Source organism: Crotalus tigris, unplaced genomic scaffold (genome assembly GCF_016545835.1).
Source record: "Crotalus tigris isolate CLP2741 ecotype Arizona unplaced genomic scaffold, ASM1654583v1 scf7180000023625.2024221, whole genome shotgun sequence".
In the NCBI taxonomy this organism is placed as follows: domain Eukaryota; kingdom Metazoa; phylum Chordata; class Lepidosauria; order Squamata; family Viperidae; genus Crotalus; species Crotalus tigris.
Genome location: NW_024100087.1, coordinates 901,971 through 921,589, shown reverse-complemented (window position 1 = coordinate 921,589; position 19,619 = coordinate 901,971). Strand labels below are relative to the sequence as shown.

The window sequence follows — 19,619 nt, the reverse complement described above, 5'->3', positions numbered from 1 at the left end:
TTTTGCATATTGAAAAGTTTTGTTTTTAGTCTGCTACCTTCATACTGTGAAACATCCATAGCAAAGGGAAAGGTCAAATACAACAAGCAAAACTTAGCTTTAAGGGGAAAAAACCTGATGGTCAAACAACCAAAAGGGCATATATGGTCTGGTCAACCTATTTCATTGAGAAGTTCAATAAGAAAATTTTAATGTCAAAGAATTGATGCAAAGAAAATACCACCCAGTTCAGCTTATTTCTGTAGAAGGAATGGCCAATCAACTAATGCTCGCTTTCCTGTTTTCTCAAGTTCTGAAAAATAGATGATATGTCTGTTTCCTCTTGGTTTTCATTAACCATCAATCAATCATCTCCAAATTATTTTTTCACCAGTGATAAAAATCATAGATGTTATCTGTTAGAAAGACTGGAAGGGGGAAGAACATAAAATATTCCACCTTTTGCAGCAAAATGTTTGAGTAATCCAACCTTAAGATTTGTTTACAGAGTAACAATTACAAAGACAATTTGCAAAATATTTTATCTCAGCATTATAAAGTTTATTAGAAAATTAATAATATATACAAAGACATACAGTATTCCTATGAATTGCATAATACAAATGATGTTTCTTTTAAGCAGGAAAAGTTTAACAGAACAGACAAAAAATAAGATTACTTTTAACAAACTGTTCGTTTTTTCTTATTTTTGCCAGCTGGGTTTTTCTTTGTGGTTTCTAATTTCTGGTTTCTTCTGTGGAAATTAAAATAATTATTTCCACTGATACAATTGAACTCATAAAAATAGTCATACAAGGTTGCAATTTTGTGTGTGTGCTCTAGGCACACTTACCTGTAAAGTTGGCTTCAATTATGTAGGCAATGAACAACGCTATGTATATTTTTGTAACTTTCTGTCCTACCTAGTCATTTTATGCATAGTACAAACTACAAATCCTACAATGGCAAACAATTGCAGCTTTGCTTACAGTTATTTAACAGGAACCGATTAAGCTAGAGTCTTAGCCCAAAAAATTACATTTAGATAAGTATCCTGAAACTTTAATGAGTTCAAAATGATTCAGTGTGATTTGTCTCAAATGCCACCAAAATCTCACACAGCCATTCCTCATTTAGTGACAATTTGTATAATAAACATCTAGTCAATTTCAGGTAGCACTGCAAGCCCCTGAAAGGTTATAATGAAGTCACCGAACTGACTTTTTAAACTTGTGGTTAGTACTTTTTTGGAAATTGCTATGTAGAAAGATACAGCTTGTTTAACCAATATTTCCACTTTGGGGAGTAAAAAGGGGGGACAGGTCAGGTGTTCCTGGATTGGCAGCTCCTGCTTAGTCACTCATGCTCTAGTTGCCTCCAGATTGGAATACTGCAATGTACTCTAAATGGGCTACTTGAAGATATCCAGAAGTGTCAACTGGCACAGAGAGCAGTGATGTGGGCAATTGTGTGCATTCCTAGAGCAACACATATTACACCTCTACTCCCCAACTTGCATTGGTTGTCATTTTGCTTCAGAGTCCAATTCAAAGCACTATTTTTAACCTTTAAAGCAGTGGTTCTCAACCTTTTTAATGCCATGACTCCCAACCGGTTGTAAGTCGAGGACTACTCAACTGGTCGTAAGTCGAGGACTACTCAACTGGTGCAGCACCGTTTGCAGAATGGGACTTTTGGTGGGCTCAGCAGGGCAGAGACAGCCTGGACAATTCCTATTGGCTTTTGAAAGCCAATAGAATTAGACTCTATTCAAGAGAGCCTATTCTATTGGCTTTCAAAAGCCAATAGAATAAAAGGGAGTAGCACAGCCAAGGAAAAGGGGGGAAAATGGCGGACTGTGTTGTTTGGCGACCCCCGTGAAATGGTTGTTTGACCCCAAATGGGATCCCGACCCACAGGTTGTGAACCACTGCTTTAAAGCATTTCATAATTTGGGACTGGGCCATCTGGTGGACTGCCTCTTCCCGATTACATCAGCTCACTCCACTAGGTCTGGCAAAATATATTTATTAACAAAACATTTTTATTGTATGTTTTTTGTTCTGATTCTCTGCCCAGAGTCACCTTTGGTGAGATGAGCAGCTATATACTGTAAATTTGATTAATAAATAAAAATATTTTGCCACAAGATGTTCTAATTTAGCTTTTTTTAAAAAAAACAACAAATACTATTATTCTCTAGAACTTCTATTTTTGATCTTTAAAAAAATAACTTTGTTCAACTTTACATGAAAATTTGCCTTTAAATTTGATAGACACAGCCTGCATTTTTTCATTTTTTTGGTTTGTGATATATCTTCAAACTTATTTATTTTATATCTAACCATTTTATAATTTAACACAAAATACGAATTATTCCACTATCCCCTTTTCTTAATTTTAAAGAAAAAAGTATCTTTTCAGAAACATTTTTTCTACTGAATTTTTCTGATACGTTTTGTGATCTATCACATCTTTAAGTATGAATAAGATAAGAAACAGTATTAGCTCCTCCCACTCTTCGGAAGAGACACCTGTCTCTTTCCTTTTTTGATCAAAATCTGAAAGAAATTAAGGCTCCAAGATCTGTCAGCAAGAGAGATTTATAAATCATAACCATGGTTTTATAGTAGTTCTCTTCAGAAAATAACAAAAAGGCCATTTTGGGTCCAGACCACATGTTGAATACTGAACTACTGTATATTAGAATAGTTATTTCAAGCCAACCTGATGATGATCAACATGAAGAGAAAAATGCAACATTTGGGAGATTCTAGAATATTCCAATATTCCCTCTCCCACTTTTTGTAAAACAGAAAGTGCCCCTACCTGTTCTTTGGTGTTACTTCGGGTTCTAGAATAACAACATCCTCTTCTTCACTGTCCGATAATACAATCGCCTCTTCTTCAAGACAGAAAAAAAAAATATTGGTATATTATTTTTAAATCCTACAGCATCTAAATCTATCCTGGACAACAATTATGTTGTCTCTTAAGGATTGACATCAATTTGACGATATATAATACATGTAAATCTGAATCAGACCAAACCTAACAGCAACATCTTCCCTGAGCAGACTCTGAAACACATTTCCATATGCTATAGAAAATTTCTATAGCACATATTTTCAAGTGTTATTGGCCAGATGGAAAATGCTTTATGTATAGGGGCTGTGGAAGAAGGAAACTGAAACAAGATTTCAAGCCATAGCAACTGCTCATTTTTATACTGGCAGCAAAGTTTATAATTATGTTATAGCAGTTTCACTTCACCAGAAGTAGCCCGTTTACAGTACATTGCAGTACATTTCACATGGAATAGACTATAGGTAACCCCCGAGTTACGAGCATTCACTTAGCGAAAATTCGAAGTTACACAATAAGCACCCCTAGTGTTTACAAAATACTCCCAAATTTACAAAAGTTGCTGCACCACGGCAGTCATTCACCCTTACAAATGACCAGAGTGGTACTGCAACATTCACCCTGGCTATTCCCTCCCTCCCCGGGTCTCCCTAGGCACTAAGCCTTAGATAATGACCTTCGAAGATCAAGATCTTTCTCTTTCTTGGCTGGTCTAGGCCTTCGGTATGTTCAGAGAATGGAGGCCTAAAGTAATGCAAGATCAGTGGCACGAGTACCGCGAGATCATCTTGTGTGATCTCACGGTACTTTAGTTCTCTGCAGAGAACAGAACCGAAGCCAGGGGGAGCTTCTGCGTGCCTCCGGAGGCCCAATATGGGCATCAAAGGCCTTTACTGGGCTGCTGCCCCCCCCCCAGAAAGGAAGCTGGGGGACTCTTCTGCGGACCTTCGGAGGCCCAATCCAGGTGTTAGAAGCCTTTTCCGGGCCACTGCCACCCAGAAAGGAGTCCGGGAGACATTTCCACGGGCCTCCGGAGGTCCATTCTGGGCCTCGAAGGGCTCCAGGCCTTCAAGACCCAGAATGGAGGCCAGGGGAAGCTTTTACGTTCCACCAGAGGTCCGTTCTGGGCTTCGGAGGCCTCCCTCTACTCTTGCCGGGAGCAGAGAAAGAAACAGGCTGAAGTGGAGGCAGATCTTCACAAGTTAAGTGATCTGGAGTGGCTGGATTGGGCGGGGAAGCAATTGTGGGGACTCCAGGTATCTCGGTGGGGGGCTTAGGTGACCTGTTCCATTACTAGGCTCCCCCATGGCCTTCCCCACACTGACATATTGCATATTCACTTAACGAGAGGCACTTTCGTCCACGCATTTAAATTAGCAAATTCGTGGACAAAAGCTGGGAGTAAATCACATTCAAGGTACGAGATTCACTCCTATGAATCGCCGAGTTACAAATTGAATGGGCAGCCTTCATTTCATTTGTAACTTGAGGACTATCTGTAATTTTGCACATCAATGTTATTACACAAATGGTATATAAATTGTGTCAAAAAGAACAGGTTATCTGCTCCATTAATCAGTTAAAGGTTCACTATATTAATAAAATAAATGCTACCCCTTTTTATCAGTGAAAGACACGGCATATGCCCCAATCTGCTACTGTACTGATGTCCTTTAACAGCAATACTTTATAGGTAGTCCTCAGTTTATAATCACAACTAAGCCCAAAATTTCTATTGCTGTTGTTAAATGAGCTTTGCCCCATTTTAGCACCCCTAATGCAATGTTCCTGCATAGTAATCACAGATAGTTATTTGCAGAAACTTGGGAAATGTGAGAACAACTTTGAAAATGTTGATGTCAACGCTGCAAATACTGTATATTCTTGCTTTGACAATATGCAGAACTGTCTGGTATTTTTAGAGTTAATGCAGAGCAGAAGAGGATGGAGGGAAAAGAAACGGAAGCGAATCTTTGCCCTCCAAGTTAATTGGAAGATGTGAATCATGACCCCAAAATAGGGGAGGGGAAATGCCTGGAATGTTATGTGCAAAGGAAGGGAAATTCAGATCTTAGCATTCCACTTTGCTGTGCTGACATCTCTGTAATACTAATAAAGGCTTTTTAGGTTAAAAAAATGCCTGAAAGTTCTTTGAAGTGTTTCGTTAATCAGACACATGACAGTTCACTGCTAACTATAGAGAAGGCCAGAAAGGATTTTAAACAAAGCAGCATGTGATCTGATGAAACTTTTCCAAATTTCATATATATCTATATCTGTATATATCTATATCTTTATATCTATCTATCTATTTATCTATCATTACCTACAAAAGTAAAAACAGATTTACAAAAATAAATTTCAACTTGAATGCAATTTTCTACACATATTTTTAAAAAAAAGTATTCTAACCTTTCTGATTTTTGGTTCCAATACGAACATCCCCCATCTCTATATTTTGGTCTTCTACTGTTAGAGGTTCATCCTGGCCATCTTCATCTTCCATTTCAGATTCCTCAAAATCTGCCCACGAGTTCTGAAGTCCTTCTCCAATCTGAGCTGTGCCTGAGGCCCATAATACAGGCTTGGACAAGCTAATTTTATTAAGGAAAAATCAGGTCTTACCTAAAATGTATTGTAACATGATAAAGAATGATTCTCATTTTTTGTCATATTTTTGGAGAAATAATCTTGCAAATTTGTCTTATAATTTTGGGGAAAGGAAGGATACGAAAAAGAGATGAACAATTGACCACCTGCATATGAATACAGTCTGTTTCTAGCAAATACTACACAAAAAATAACTCCAATCACTATAGTGATCAACAAACAAAAAAACCCGTAGTTTTATTGTTGATATCTGCTACCAGACAACAGACCTGAAGGTTTCGATGTACTCGTATTTTGGGACTTCTCTGCAAAGTTAAATGTCACATAGACTGTAGGATGATTCTAACTGTATGTCTATACTCAAGAATAAAGATTTGGAATATGCCATATAAACAAATCAATGGCTAATTGTCCTAGGAAATATTGTTTTTCATCGTCTGAAAATATGACTAATTTAACATCCTTAAATGTTTTAGATTTTTCTCCATATTTACTGGATATCTCAAAGGATGTTTAAAATTTGTTGGGACATTTGATTCTACAATATTGGCTCATTCGACTATTTCCTAAGTTTAGTTTAATGTTCTTAACTTTTATTTATTAAATGTGTATACCCATCTTACCAGAAGCAACTTATGTACAGTGTTCAAGGTCAATAAGGTTTAAAAATGTGAACATACTCTTGAATTATATACCCAAAACTTGGGAGTTATCTTCAATGAAGAGTTATGGATTTATTGATATGGTTGGCAGCAAAAGTATTATTACTCTTCAATATTAGTGAGGCAGTGCAAGATACACAATTGTAAACATCAATATGTGGTTTTCTATTTATGAACTGGCTTTCTATCAAAACAATGGAACGCTGATCAATATTAGGCTATGTAATCAAGGTAAAATGATGAATTTAAAAATCAGTCTGAATGATTTTACATGCAATGTTTTTGTTTCCTTTCTTAATTTATTTTTTCCTCTTTTCTGAATAATGAAACAATAATTTTTAAAGATATTAAAATGATCTTGAGCACAGAAGTCCAACCATCTGATTTTCTGTTATGATTCAATAAAAGATACACTTCTGGAGCAGGAAATGCTTTGGCAATTATTTCTTCAGCTTGCTCTTGTACATCATTAGTATTGACTGAGGTTTGTTCTATTTTAAAGGCAGTTATTCTTTCATTAGGAATAGATTCAGCAAATCCATATTTTCCACCTTCTTTCCTATTAAATGAAAAAATTCCTTTAGAAGTTCACATTTGCATCAAAATATAGATTAAGAACCAAAAGATACTTTATTTCTTTGTGAATATTTAACCATTAACATAATCATACTCCATTTTAATTTTCTTCTAAATGTCTCAGTAGATAAAGTCAAAGTAAGTTTAAAATGCTTTTATTCAATTCAAGAAATTAAATGGATGTGTTCTCAGCATATTCACAATAGAAACTACTACTAGCTCTTTCTGATATGTAAGTTTAGGATAGGGATGAGACAATGAAAGAGAAAAGAAGCAAAATTTTGCATTGAAGATCAAGATTTCTGTCTAGGCTTCACTTAAAGAGCTATTCTAAAATACAATTTTAGTTAAGTATATTCCAAATATCTAACATCATCATCTCCAAGCAAGATAATGAATTCACAGAAAAATAATCATCACAACTGTTTTAATTAGCAAGCTGAACTTTTTCAATATTTTTTAAAAAATCAAGATAATAAACATTTATCTATAAATATGTGAAAGCCAGATAATCTGGCAGGAATAAACAATTACTATGAAATGGTAATGCCACTGAGACTAACGTTGCCATGAAATTATATATAAAAGCAAGACTCTGTTCCATATCTCTCAATCAACGATCCCCAAACTTTTTCTGTCTGTGTACATAATCTGAAATTTTGGCAGCATATTACAATTACAAAATGGTTGCCATTATGGATATAGCCACTTACAAGGAAAACTATTAGATGACAAATTATGTGTTATTATTATTTTCCCTTAAGAATTCCTCTGGAATGTGGTTTCCGGATGTACTGTGGGAAATAAATAATTCTTAAGTCTAATACTTTGCAGTGACCTTCACTTTTGGGATTTTTATTGTTTTCACTTAATTTTTCTTAAATATAATTTTCTGGAATTCATGGGAATAGAGCACATTTATTCAAAATATTTTTTCAAAGATAGGGAAGAAGATATTTTGAAAAATGAGAAATGTTCCAACATACAGAACTTCTAACTATCCCTACAAAGGAATAGAACACCTTCTCCTTTTTCCTCCCAGCTTCAGAAAATAGAATTTTATGAAGCTCTCCTTATTTTCTTATTAATGTTTTCTTCATTTGCTTGCAGATATTTCATAATATCACTTCCTAGTTGGATAATGAAATGTTTGAAAACAAGCTCAGAAAGCACCATTCAATTCACATTCTTTTTTCTAATTACCAGACAGACATTATACAAACATGAATGTATCAATTTATAATAGACCACATTAAAAGCCATTAGTCTGCAGCATTAAAAAACTCACCTAACTTTTTTATCATTTTCCAAAGCTTTTTGAATTAATTCAGTGATTTCTGCTACTTTGACTCCTGTTATTTTGCTGCATCTCAAAACCTGTGGAAAATCATAATGCAAGTAAATTATTTCATTGCAGAATGTATTTTTCCCATGAGTATTTGCAAGTGGGTAATCCCAAGTCTTGGAATCCACACTGAAGAACAATTCAGACCATGGTCTGAAGAAGCTCCATTATTAATTTTTAGGATTTACTTTCTTTTTCAACTACTAAAGATTTACTCTTCTACATTTAAAATGAAGTTTAATTAAAGAATTATAAACTGACAAACTTGTTAAAATCAGAACTGTGAAATAAAAGATCATATTTAATTAAACTGGATTAATTTACTCTTTATAAAGAATCATAGAATCAAAGAGTTGGAAGGGGCCATAAAGTATTCAGATTGCGCTCCCCGGCTTAGGGCAAAAATACAAATGAAATCATCTCTGAAACAATAAACAAATCTTGAACAAATCCAGTGAATATAGAGCCCAGTACCTCTCTGGATTATTAGTTCACTGTGAAACTGATCTTACTGTACAGGTCTTTTTTTTTCTAATATCCAACTGGAATCTACCTTCCTCCTGTGTGTAAGAGTTATAGTTTGCTAGCTAGCTCATCTGTACTTTAGACAAAAAGGATCTCTCCCATAACTGATTTCTGGTTTGCAGTTTCTGAATGGCTATCTATTACAACCTCAAGTCAGAGCTAGAGGAACAATTTGCCACAGGGGTTAATACTTTCCCCTCTGCTTCTAGTGAGTTAAACAATGTTGTGTATGTTTTATCATAGTGCCTAGAGTAGGGGTAGGCAACCCAAAACACTTAAAGAGCCACTTGGACCCGTTTCCCACCAAAAACAAAACACTGGGAGCCGCAAAACCATTTTGATATCTAAAATGAAGATAACACTGCATATATCCTTTTTTACCTTTATTATAGGTGTGTGTGTGTTTGTTTGTGTGTATATATATATATATGTATATGTATGTATGTGTGTGTGTATATATATCTATATATCTATATATCTATATATCTATATATATATATATACACACACACACATACATACACACACACACACACACAGGTAAAAAAAGGATATATGCAGTGTTATCTTCATTTTAGATGTCAAAAGGGTCTCTCTCTCTCTCTCTCTCTCTATCTGCCCTTGGTCTGCCACTCCTCTTCCCCCACTCTCTTTCTTTCTCTCTCTCTCTTTCCTCTCTCTCTCTCTCTCTTTCTCCCCCCCCCCTCTCCTATCTGCTGCTCACCTGACAAGCTTCAGGCTGTTGTCCATCAAGATCAGGGGTAGGCAACCTCGTCTCTTTTATGACTCATGGACTTCAACTCCCAGAATTCCTGAGTCAGCCTAGCTGGGCTAGCTAGCTCTCTCCTGCCCTTCCTGCTTCCTGCAGAGACGCAGCAAACTATATCATCTTTGTTACTTTATGTGGTTGTACTGCCCCAAACATACCCTGTGTGCAGTCTGGGGGGGGGGGGCTCCTGGACTCACAACTCCTCTGATAAGCAGGTGGCAATCATGACTAGGAGCGCCTTTGCACAACTTTGTTGTTTATTTTTATTTGCATCCCGCCTTTCATTATTTTTAGAAATAACTCAAGACAGCAAACGTATCCAATACATCTTCCTCTTCCTATTTTCCCTAAAATAACAACCGTGAGGTTGGTTGGGCTGAGAGAGTGACTGGCCCAAAGTCACCCAGGTGGCTTTCATGGCTAAGGTGGAATTGGAACTCCATCTCCCACTTTCCAGCCTGGTGTCTTAATCACTAGACCAAACTGGTACTGTGCATCAATTCCTATACTGAGGGCCCCTACTCATGGTCACTCATAATATGGTCATCTCCTGGCTGGCCTACTGCAATGCACTCTACATAGGGCTGCCCTTGAGGAGTATCCAAAATGGTGCAAAATGCAGCTGTATGAGCAGTCCATACATTACAACTCTGCTCCATGAGCTGCATTGGTTGCCAATTTGCTTCTGGTTCCAATTCGGGCTGCTGGTATTGACCTTTAAATCTCTTCATGGCATGAAGCCAAGTTGAGGGACCACCCCTCCCAGATTTCAACTGCAACACCACTAGATCTAGCAGAGAGGGCATGTTACAGATTCCATTGCCTAGGAAGCTACATTTGGTAGACCCTAAGTGGTTAGCCTTTTCTGTGGTGTTGCCCGCATTGTGGAATCTTCTCCCTTTTGAGGTAAGTTGGTCTCATCACTTGCGAATTTTTAATGGTTACTTAAGATCTGGTTATACCAGTGAGCCTTGGGATTCCAGGGGATGGGTAAACTTGTGAGTTAATATCTCTTCATCTGTTAATTCCTTGTTTGCTCTATTTTTATATTTTTAAATGTTTTTATAATCATGTGGTTTTATTTATTTATTCACTGATTTAGCTTCGATGTATGCCACCCAGAGTCACTTTTGGTGAGATAAATGGTTGTATAATTAGAACACACACACACATACATTAATAAGAATGTCTCCTTTCTTTTCCCCTCTGCAATTTTTCTGAAAGCTTCTAACTCCGTTCTCTAGGAGGGTCTGCTTGGCTGTTTACCACAGAATCAAAATAATTTACCTCTATGAAAACCCAGAATACTGTCTCCCATTTTTCCTGATTGTTTTTGTCCAGGTGACTAGCTCTTCCTAGAATTTCTATCAGCTTCTAAGTTGCTTGCAATTCTGAATTAACTTTTCCTATTCTAGCCACACAATATGCGATTCCTTGAAATTTATTTTCAAATTATTTTACATTGTCTTTCCAAATACTCAAGATTGTGCCCAGTTAATCCAAAGGCTTTCTTCAAGTGTTTCATATTTGTGAATTCCCTTACATCTCCTGCAATCTTTTATCTGCTGATCCCTACCTCCTGCACTCTCCTCTACCCCTTTCCCCCAAATTAGTATCAGAAAGAGTGGGGTTGAGAAATCTCCTTTTGTATTTGACAGGGCAACCTTCTCCCTTTTCCCCCTTATTGGAAGACAATGGAAAAATGGGGTGGGGGGAGATGATCTGTTTTGCATTTCTTTTTTTAATTGCAACTGCTAGTTCTTCTCCACTGCATTTTCAGAAGCTAAGATCTTCTAGAATAGCGTGGTAAGTAAAAGATGGAGTTAAGTGAGAAGAAAAGGATTCTTCTCTAATTCTATTAAGAGCAATTTGAATCCAACTCATTAATTTTAAATTTCTTGCTGAAATCAAAATGAATTTGAAACCCAATGTTTATCATACGGAAAGAAGAAATTAACCAGTTGTGGCCCAGAGACTGTCCCTTTAAAAGAAAAGTACCATAGGTAATGCTCCAGTTTTAAAAGTTTCCATGTTACCTGTTCTTTTAGTAGCATTATTCCACCACTGGATTGAATGGTGCAGATTTCACGGTGTTTGTTCATGGCTATTACAAGGAGGCCATCCATTACACGTTCCTCTTGTTCACTGGGATCCACTAGTAAGTAAGTCCTGAAACCATTTTAGAACAAGCTATAAGATTTTACGTTGAAATGGAAAATAAATTAGTAAATGAAATAATCTAGTAGATAAAAGAGTAATCTTAACTATATTAGCAGGACTTAAGTTATATTCTCAAAAGTGGCTTTAATTCTATACATTTCGAAGAGTTTGTGCACTCTGGATTCCTTCAATTAAACAATGTCATCTATTGGGAACCTGGAAGCATTTCTTCTCTGTTGCAGTGCCTCTCCTCTAGAATGAGTCAGACGGTCCCCAGTCTGCTGGGTTTCCAGAGAACCTTTTTCCCCAGGTGAGGAGAGGATGAATAAAGGCCCTTTTTTGATACTGTGGGTTTGCTTTGTTTGTTGTTTAGTTTGTGCCAGCTTTGGTTCTTTGTTTTTAATCTGTTATGTCATCCCTTCAAGAAGACAAGTCTAGAAAACCAAAGTAATAGAGGCTAGTACTATTTGTGTTATAGAGTTATTGTAACAGAATCTTGCAGGTCTGAATACACTTCCCCTTCTCTCCCCTTAGCTTCGTAAGATTCCTTTTGACTATTATATATACTTTTTGTTCTCTGTGTTTTTATCTGTTATTGTTTTACTGTTCTCTATGTTTTCTGCAAAGCACTGTTAATCACTGGGCTTAGACAGTGTAAAAAATTAATATAACAGAAATAATAATCAAATTCATTCACTTTAACTGTGAAATGCTGATCTTTCAATATTATTCATTGTAAAACATTTTCTGACTTTTTTTTAAAAAGACAGCTCAAGTCAGTAACGAGAATCAACTTTGCATACTATCACATTTTAAAGAAGTTTCTTTGATTACTTTGGTGTACATGTCAGAATACTCTTATTGGTGCACAGTAATAGTAGAAAACTGAAAGTAATGTTAACTTACCCTTGCTGGAAAAAAGCAAAGCTTACACAAATAGGCATGTGATGGATACTCAGAGGGACAGGATCCCTTTCTTCAGGTGTATACTAAAGAATTCAACACAACAGTATTTTGCTTAGCCAACTGCATATGCAAATATAAATACATAAACTATATGGATAATCAGAGCCTAAATGTTAAAGTCATGTTTGCTTGCTAAAACAAAGCAAGGGGCTATACTGATTTATTGTAACAGACTTTGAACCTTAAAAAATGAAAAGAATATCACCTATATTAAGTAATTCAGATTAAATAGTTATATTTAAGTTTTATTTTCCAGCAGAAGTCTTATGTTGTAACTAAAAAATGCTTACTATCTAAATATATATAGGCATCTTGCTTTGATCCCCTTGATTATATTGACATAATTCTTTGGTTCCAAAGGAAAATAATAGATTTAAAAGATCTGAAAATACTGTATTGTTTTTAAATTTAATAGACATTTACAGACCATTCCCATTCCAATTTTAGAAAAAAGTAAAATATGCAAGAGTAAGGTCATTTTAAATTCCCACTTCAGAAAAAAATTACCAATGTTACTTCTTCTCCTTGTACTGAAACATCAGGCCTCCGAAAGTGGCATAGTGCCACTATTGCTGCTATACTTGCAGCATCAATAATGTTTCCATTATGATTCAGTAAATGCAGGTCCACACGAATTTGCCACACCTCAGGAAAAAAAATAAACAGTTAATTCGTTGTTCTATAAGTCGCCTTCAGTCGCCATGTGCGAGTAGGCGGCAACATAAATTTTCAAAAAAATATATTTAGCAAGTGTTTTGATAAAAAAAATCTAGAAAAATATACACAATAAAACTGTCAATATAATAGGTATGTAATACCATGCATATATAAATCTCTAGCCCCTGCTGGTTTCCCAAAGATGTATGAAATATTTTGAAAAAAAAATTCTAAAAGAGCAGCCAATACTGCTTTCTAACATTGGTAATTAATTTCACACTACATAAAGTCCATACACACAGGAGCATGTTTATGATATAATCAAAGAAAAATCATATTCAAAATCCCATACACAATATTTTGCTACCAAAATACCATGTTTCATCAAAAATAAGACTGGATCTTATATTAATTTTTGCTCCAAAAAACGCATTAGGGCTTATTTTCCGGTTAGATCTTATTTTCAGGGAAATACGGTACTAAATGCAACCGTCTAGCTCAGTGGTTCTCAACCTTTCTAATGCCGCGACCCCATAATACAGTTCCCCATGTTGTGGTGACCCCCAACCACTTATACATCACCGGGTGCCAGGGGCGTGGCCAAAGAAAAGGGGGGAAAAGTGGCAGACAGCCTTGTTTGGCGACCCCCGTGAAATGGTCGTTCGACCCCAAATGGGGTCCCGAACCACAGGTTGAGAACCACTGGTCTAGCTGATGATCTTAAATGGGGTTTATTTTGGGGTTAGGGCTTATGTTATGAACATCCTGAAAAATCATGCTAGGGCTTATTTTCCAGTTGAGTTTTATTTTTGGGGAAACACGGTACTTATACCAATAGTTATATAATTGTTCAAATGCAATTTAAATCAATTTTACCAAATACTGTGTACACTTTGAAAATTTTCAGCTATGCTAGCCCACCAGGTTCCATGTGCTCCTCCCCACTGTCACCTATCATTTATTTACTTTTTGAAGATCTCCAGATGTCAGGGTAGGAAAGGAGAACAAGCTGGGCCATGTGGTAGAAAAGCAGTCGTCCTCTCAGACACTGATGAAACTATTTTCCTTTCATTGTTACATGATACCCTTCCCTCCCCACCAACATTAGCCCTGATAATCTTGCATTAATGGTGGGAGAGAGAAGGCATGCAGCCAATGGCAAATCTCTCTTTCCTATAGGTTTCTCTCCTCTTCGCAAAAGCGCTTTTTGCAAGAAGGGGAGAAATGTGTAGGAACACAAGACCACGTTCCTACACACTTCTTTCCTCTTTCCATAATGCTGGCATTTGGTGAGCTAAGAATTGCAACGGACCAAAACCCCTGTTGCATTACCCTGGTGTTCAAGGAGCTAAGAATTGCAATGGACCAAAATTGGTATGATTTCTTCTTAGCTCACTGAATGCCAGCCAGGCTAGCGCGTCTGGCGCTTGGAGGAAAGGATTGCAAGGGAAGCAAAACCAGCAGTATTTCTTCTCAATTGTGCCATGTGGCACAGCAATGGCCCAAGAAGAGAGTGGCATTCTTTACTCCAATTTCCTGAGCTCTGGATATTTTCAAAAGTGTGCAATTGTGATAGGTTGTGGTATGGAGGGGGCCCATAGGTATTTGGGGAATCCACGTAGCAAGAGGTAGAGCATGGGATATTTCAGAGGGTGAGGGAGCCTCGTGGGTGCGCCTGTGTTTGCACTAGGCCACCCACGGTTTCCCCCCACTCCTTTGTCAGCCCATGCTATACCTAATGACCCGTGTATTCATTTACTGAATGCACTGGGGAAAGCAGGACGGGGAGGTCATTAATTATGTACTTCATTTAACATAGTCCTCAACTTCTGACACAAATGGGCAGGCTCCATTACTGTCATAAGTTGAGGACTATCTGTAAATCCATCACTTATTTATTTATTTAGTAAATTTATGGGGCACCCATTCCATGTATATGACTTGGGTTCACAATTAACACAGCGTAACAAACAATTAAAACAACCAGCATTAAAATAATAAAATAAACATAAAATATAAATATAACATATCATGGTATTTATAGGCAAAGTGGTATAAAGATTGCAAATTCATAAGTTAAAATTTATGAAAAAGGGACTTGGAAAATCTAAAACACTGTTATTGTATGTAAAATTATACATCAGATTATAATAGGATTTTCTAGTTTGGAAAATCTTATATATGCAAAAGAATGCAATTTACTTTAAAATATATGAATTCTAAAAAAGAAGTCATTAGATTTTCCAGTGTATATTGTCTGGAATTCATATAACTACACACCTTTTCACCAGCAACAACACAAAGAGATTCAGTATCTACACACTTGGAGTTCCTTAGGCATCTTTCTAGCAGCCGATTCAGTTTTACAAGCAATTCAGATTGCCTAGAGTTTTTTTTTTAAAAAAACATACAATTTATATATTCAGAAAATATTTTCAAAAACTCAATACATTGTTTTTTAAATTTCTAGGAATTCATTGAGTCCCAAAGATATCTTTGAAAAGGAGCCATTGTCAGCTAAAGATGGGAATTCAGGTTTTCCAAATCTTGATTTTGCATCTCGCATACTTTTTCACTAGTATCAAATTTAGACATTTTAGAGCAAATTTCCCTTCCTGAACTCTTGACATATTTATATTGAACATCTTCAGTTGATTGTTTTGAGTTCAAAATATAATACATTTGCTATGGTTCTTATTATATAAATTCAAAAACTGAAGTATTGTTTCCAGAAAAAATGTATTATCTTTTGTCTCAAACTAAATTGACATTATGAAGTAAACCAGCTCTCAAAATTGGTAAAAAATGGTTTTGTGGAAGATTTGAAAGGACATTGAGATCTTTACATTATATGAATAAGTAGATGGTAACAATGAATTATCATTTTTATGTTAAAAAATAAAAACTATTTGTAAGTTGTCACCACTGGCGATATTTAAATTTCAACATTTAATGAAATATCATTTTGGATCAACTGCATTTTCAGTCTCAGAAACATTTAGGTTATTAGAAAGGAGCACTACATTTTACAAAAAGCTTCAATAATATTTGTTTTTAATAAATCAATTTAATATGCATATGTTAAAAGCTAAACGGAGAAAGGAACTGGGGAGCTTCATTTTATCGAAACAATATGGTGTTTTTATATCCATGTAAGCCGCCTTCAGTCACCATGTGTGAATAGGCGGCAACATAAATTTTCTAAAAAAATAAAGATAAAATACCTTGATCTCAATATCAAAATCTCAGATTACAGTAATAATTCAAAATTCTTAGATATCTAAATTTGTGTTTGTACAAAAAAAAATATTCCTGGAAATGTAATCAGAATAACACTTCATTAAAATATATATTTTTGTGTATTCCTAAAGTTACTATGCTCTGGGAAGAAGCACTTCCATACATTGGTTTGGGACATAAACTTTGGAGTAAAGTTCAATATTTTCAGATATGTACATTCTTTTGAACTACATACACATTGCATGGAAATTGACAGATGGACAAAGAAACAGATTCTCCATGCCCTGATATCCCAAAGATGCTTTTTCATGTGGCAACTGAACTTTGTTTTTTTGAAGACGTTTCGCTTCTCATCCAAGAAGCTTCTTCAGCTCTGAGAGATGAAGAAGCTTTTGGATGAGAAATGGAACGTCTTCAAAGAAAAGTAAGAAAGTCCAATTGCCTCGTGAAAAAGCACCTTTGGGACAACTATGATCTGGATGACTGAAAGTCTCCATAGACACCATGCCCTGATAATTGCCAAAATATTAACTCTTCAACATTTGAAGGAGAAATTTATGGTTCCAATTACCCTGTAATTGGCCTGATGTTACTTATGATCTATGAATGAGTTGTATATAAATACCGATTATATAATTCCAATTACAATGAAGCATAACTTTTTGTATTAAAACTTATGTAAAGTTTCATATTTGCATTATAATCCCTTGCAAAATTTGTAATTTTGCTGTATTATTTTATTTTTTTCTATTTTATTAAATAAAGCCTATCACCAGCTCCATTTACCTATATAAAGAAAACCAGAAATGTTGTACTTGAATCCTCCTTTGGTTACCGCAGGTGGGGGCAAAACATACCTTCCAGGTTCAAAAGCTGGTGATGCCATGGGTGACAGCTCTAGATTAAAGAAAAGTATGCCTTCCGTTGCACGATTTGGCTTTGGGGAGACAAGTTCACATGACACTTGCCCAAGAACTCTGCAAAAAGAAGACCCAGTCTTTAAAATCAAATCTTAGGCCCTTATTAGTTAATAGAAAAAATGGCAAGGAGATACTTTAAAATTCTACACTAACATAAAAGTGAAATATATCTGGAATTTATTCACTGGATACCTAGCTGAAAGTAGTAAATGGCACAGTGCCTTTATAATTCCTATCAAGTAGAAGATAAGGTAGGTGTGGAATAGCTGTTTGATATAAATCAAAGCAACTGCTTCTTCTCTACATTTATGTTGCTTCATAAGCAATATTTACATTGCTTCCAGACTTTCAGGGAACTCTTTCCAGCTCACTGAAAATGTTAAGAGAGTTAATGTTATATATTTAACTTCTGCATAAGCCCGACTGAGTATTAGTACCAATTACACTGCTATCTGTTGCATTATCGAGAACTACAGTAACAATATGTATGAAGGATAAACTTTTCTTTTAATTATCCAATCATCTCCTAGGGAGGAAATATGGCACTTTCTGGATAATCATTGTAAAAGGTTTAAGAATAAATTCATTTCAGTCAACACTGTGTTATTTTTTTAAAAATAAGCTTTTAATCAAACAATTTACTACTGCTATTCTATTGTATCTTTTTGTTATTTCATTGACTAATGCATTAAACATCCTGTATGGTTTCATTATATCTTGTAATTTATATTATATTAAAATTTGTTTTGTAAAAAATTTTTTTTTTTGAAAAGCAGACTACAAGTCCAAGAACCATGGTGGCACAGTGATTAGAATGCAGTACTGCGGGCTACTTCTGCCAACTGCCAGCAGTTCACCCGCTCAAGGTTGAGTCAGTCTTCCATACTTCTGAAGTCAGTAAAATGAGGATCCAGATTGTTGGGGGCAATATGCTGATTCTGTAAATCGCTTAGAGAGGGCTGTAAAGCACTGTGAAGCGGTATATAAGTGCTATTGCTATTAAATACAATACACAGAATTATAGAACACTGGATACCTCGTTTTTCCAAGCTCCACAATACAGCAGCCATAGTCAACACCAAAAGAAATGCGAAGGTTTCTGTAATCGTAGCACTGTCGCCCATCCAGACGCTATAAACATCAAACAATAGAGTCATTTAAGATGAGAACGAGAATAGAGAAAAGACTGCCCAAATCCAAGGGAGCAGCCAAAACTTTGTGTAGGGGTTTTGCATACTTCAACTGTAACTCTATAGTGCTACTTTTTGAAGAGTTTTAGAGTTCAGAGAAAAGGGCAAGCAGAAATCTTTGTAGCTCAAGGATAAAAAATTCTTCATATGTTGATGCTCACTTTGGGCATTTCTAATTTAGGACTGCAATATAAGAACATATAAATGCTGTACTACCTATTAGAGTTAAAACAATCCGTAAGTTACACCGTGATGAGCCCAGAGTATCTAAAGCTAGTCCTCTGGGATTTCTGTCCAAGGAAAGACTCTGCAGTCGATTGAAGACTACCAGGATCTCGTCAGTCAACTTGTATTATTATATGCCTGAAGTCTTTCACTGAAAACATCTACAATTTCTAGCACATCAATCTCAAGCAAAGATCTATTTTTTTTTAAAGTGGATGGCAAAAGACAGTTCATCCTCTTCTAGAAGCCGCTTTCTCACCCCAAGCACATGCGCAAACAAATACTCATACGTCCCACGAGCGCCTCAGCGCAAGCGAGTTTGAAGCGCACGTGATATTATCATCCATCGTCCCTTACCTTCCTTTCCTCGATAGCGCGGAGCAAGAACCGCTTCTCACAATTAGAGAGTGGCGTTTCCTTCATAGCAGCTACTGGTTCCCCTCGTCTTCAAATGGTCGCGTTCTTTCTTTACCCCTCTGTGTTTTCCAGACGTCATAAACGGGCGCCGTTTAGCAATAGGCCGCAACTTGAAAAACGTTGTCAAGACGACTTTCGGTTTCTGCTTGGCAACCAGCCGTAAAATGGAACGTAACGTAAAAAAAAGAGGTTTCATAAGTGCGCGTGCGCAGATTAAAGCGCGACTCTGTGAATTGAAATTGTTAGAAAAAGAGAGAGGCTTGGGTTTCTGGCAGCCTCTGCCTGGAGCCTCGATGGGGAGTCCGTAGCTTTTTAAAGGTCATCGGGCTCTGGCGGTTCGTTAGCCGCGGCTGACGGACGTGGAGTGCTTGAGTCGAGATTCCCCATTCCTGATATAGAGCCACTGCATAATAAAACCATTTTTTTTTACACTGCCTTTGCATTCAAGCGCGAAAGTTTTGACGATTGTTAAGACGGATATGCAGTATCTAAGTCCTGTTGAAACTCATCGAC

The 19,619-nt window shown here is 36.3% G+C and overlaps 1 protein-coding gene across 2 annotated transcripts; it reads right to left on the bottom strand.

The window, feature by feature from the left end:
• Positions 1 to 518: 518 nt before the first annotated feature.
• Positions 519 to 19,236, bottom strand: EXOSC9 (exosome component 9). 2 transcript variants are annotated; one of them, XM_039320151.1, is made up of 12 exons: positions 19,047 to 19,234; positions 18,311 to 18,405; positions 17,212 to 17,331; positions 15,395 to 15,497; positions 12,965 to 13,102; positions 12,398 to 12,480; positions 11,368 to 11,500; positions 7,981 to 8,069; positions 6,529 to 6,675; positions 5,257 to 5,438; positions 2,809 to 2,884; positions 519 to 733 (listed from the first exon to the last, which is right to left on the bottom strand). In XM_039320151.1, the coding sequence occupies exons 1-12, from the start codon at positions 19,110 to 19,112 to the stop codon at positions 661 to 663; spliced, it is 1,305 nt and encodes a 434-aa protein (XP_039176085.1). In that variant the 5' UTR covers positions 19,113 to 19,234; the 3' UTR covers positions 519 to 660. The 2 variants fall into 2 exon arrangements, with proteins under 2 accessions (XP_039176085.1, XP_039176086.1); XM_039320152.1 differs by lacking the exon at positions 12,965 to 13,102 and having other exon boundaries at positions 19,047 to 19,236.
• Between the last annotated feature and the right edge of the window lie 383 nt (positions 19,237 to 19,619).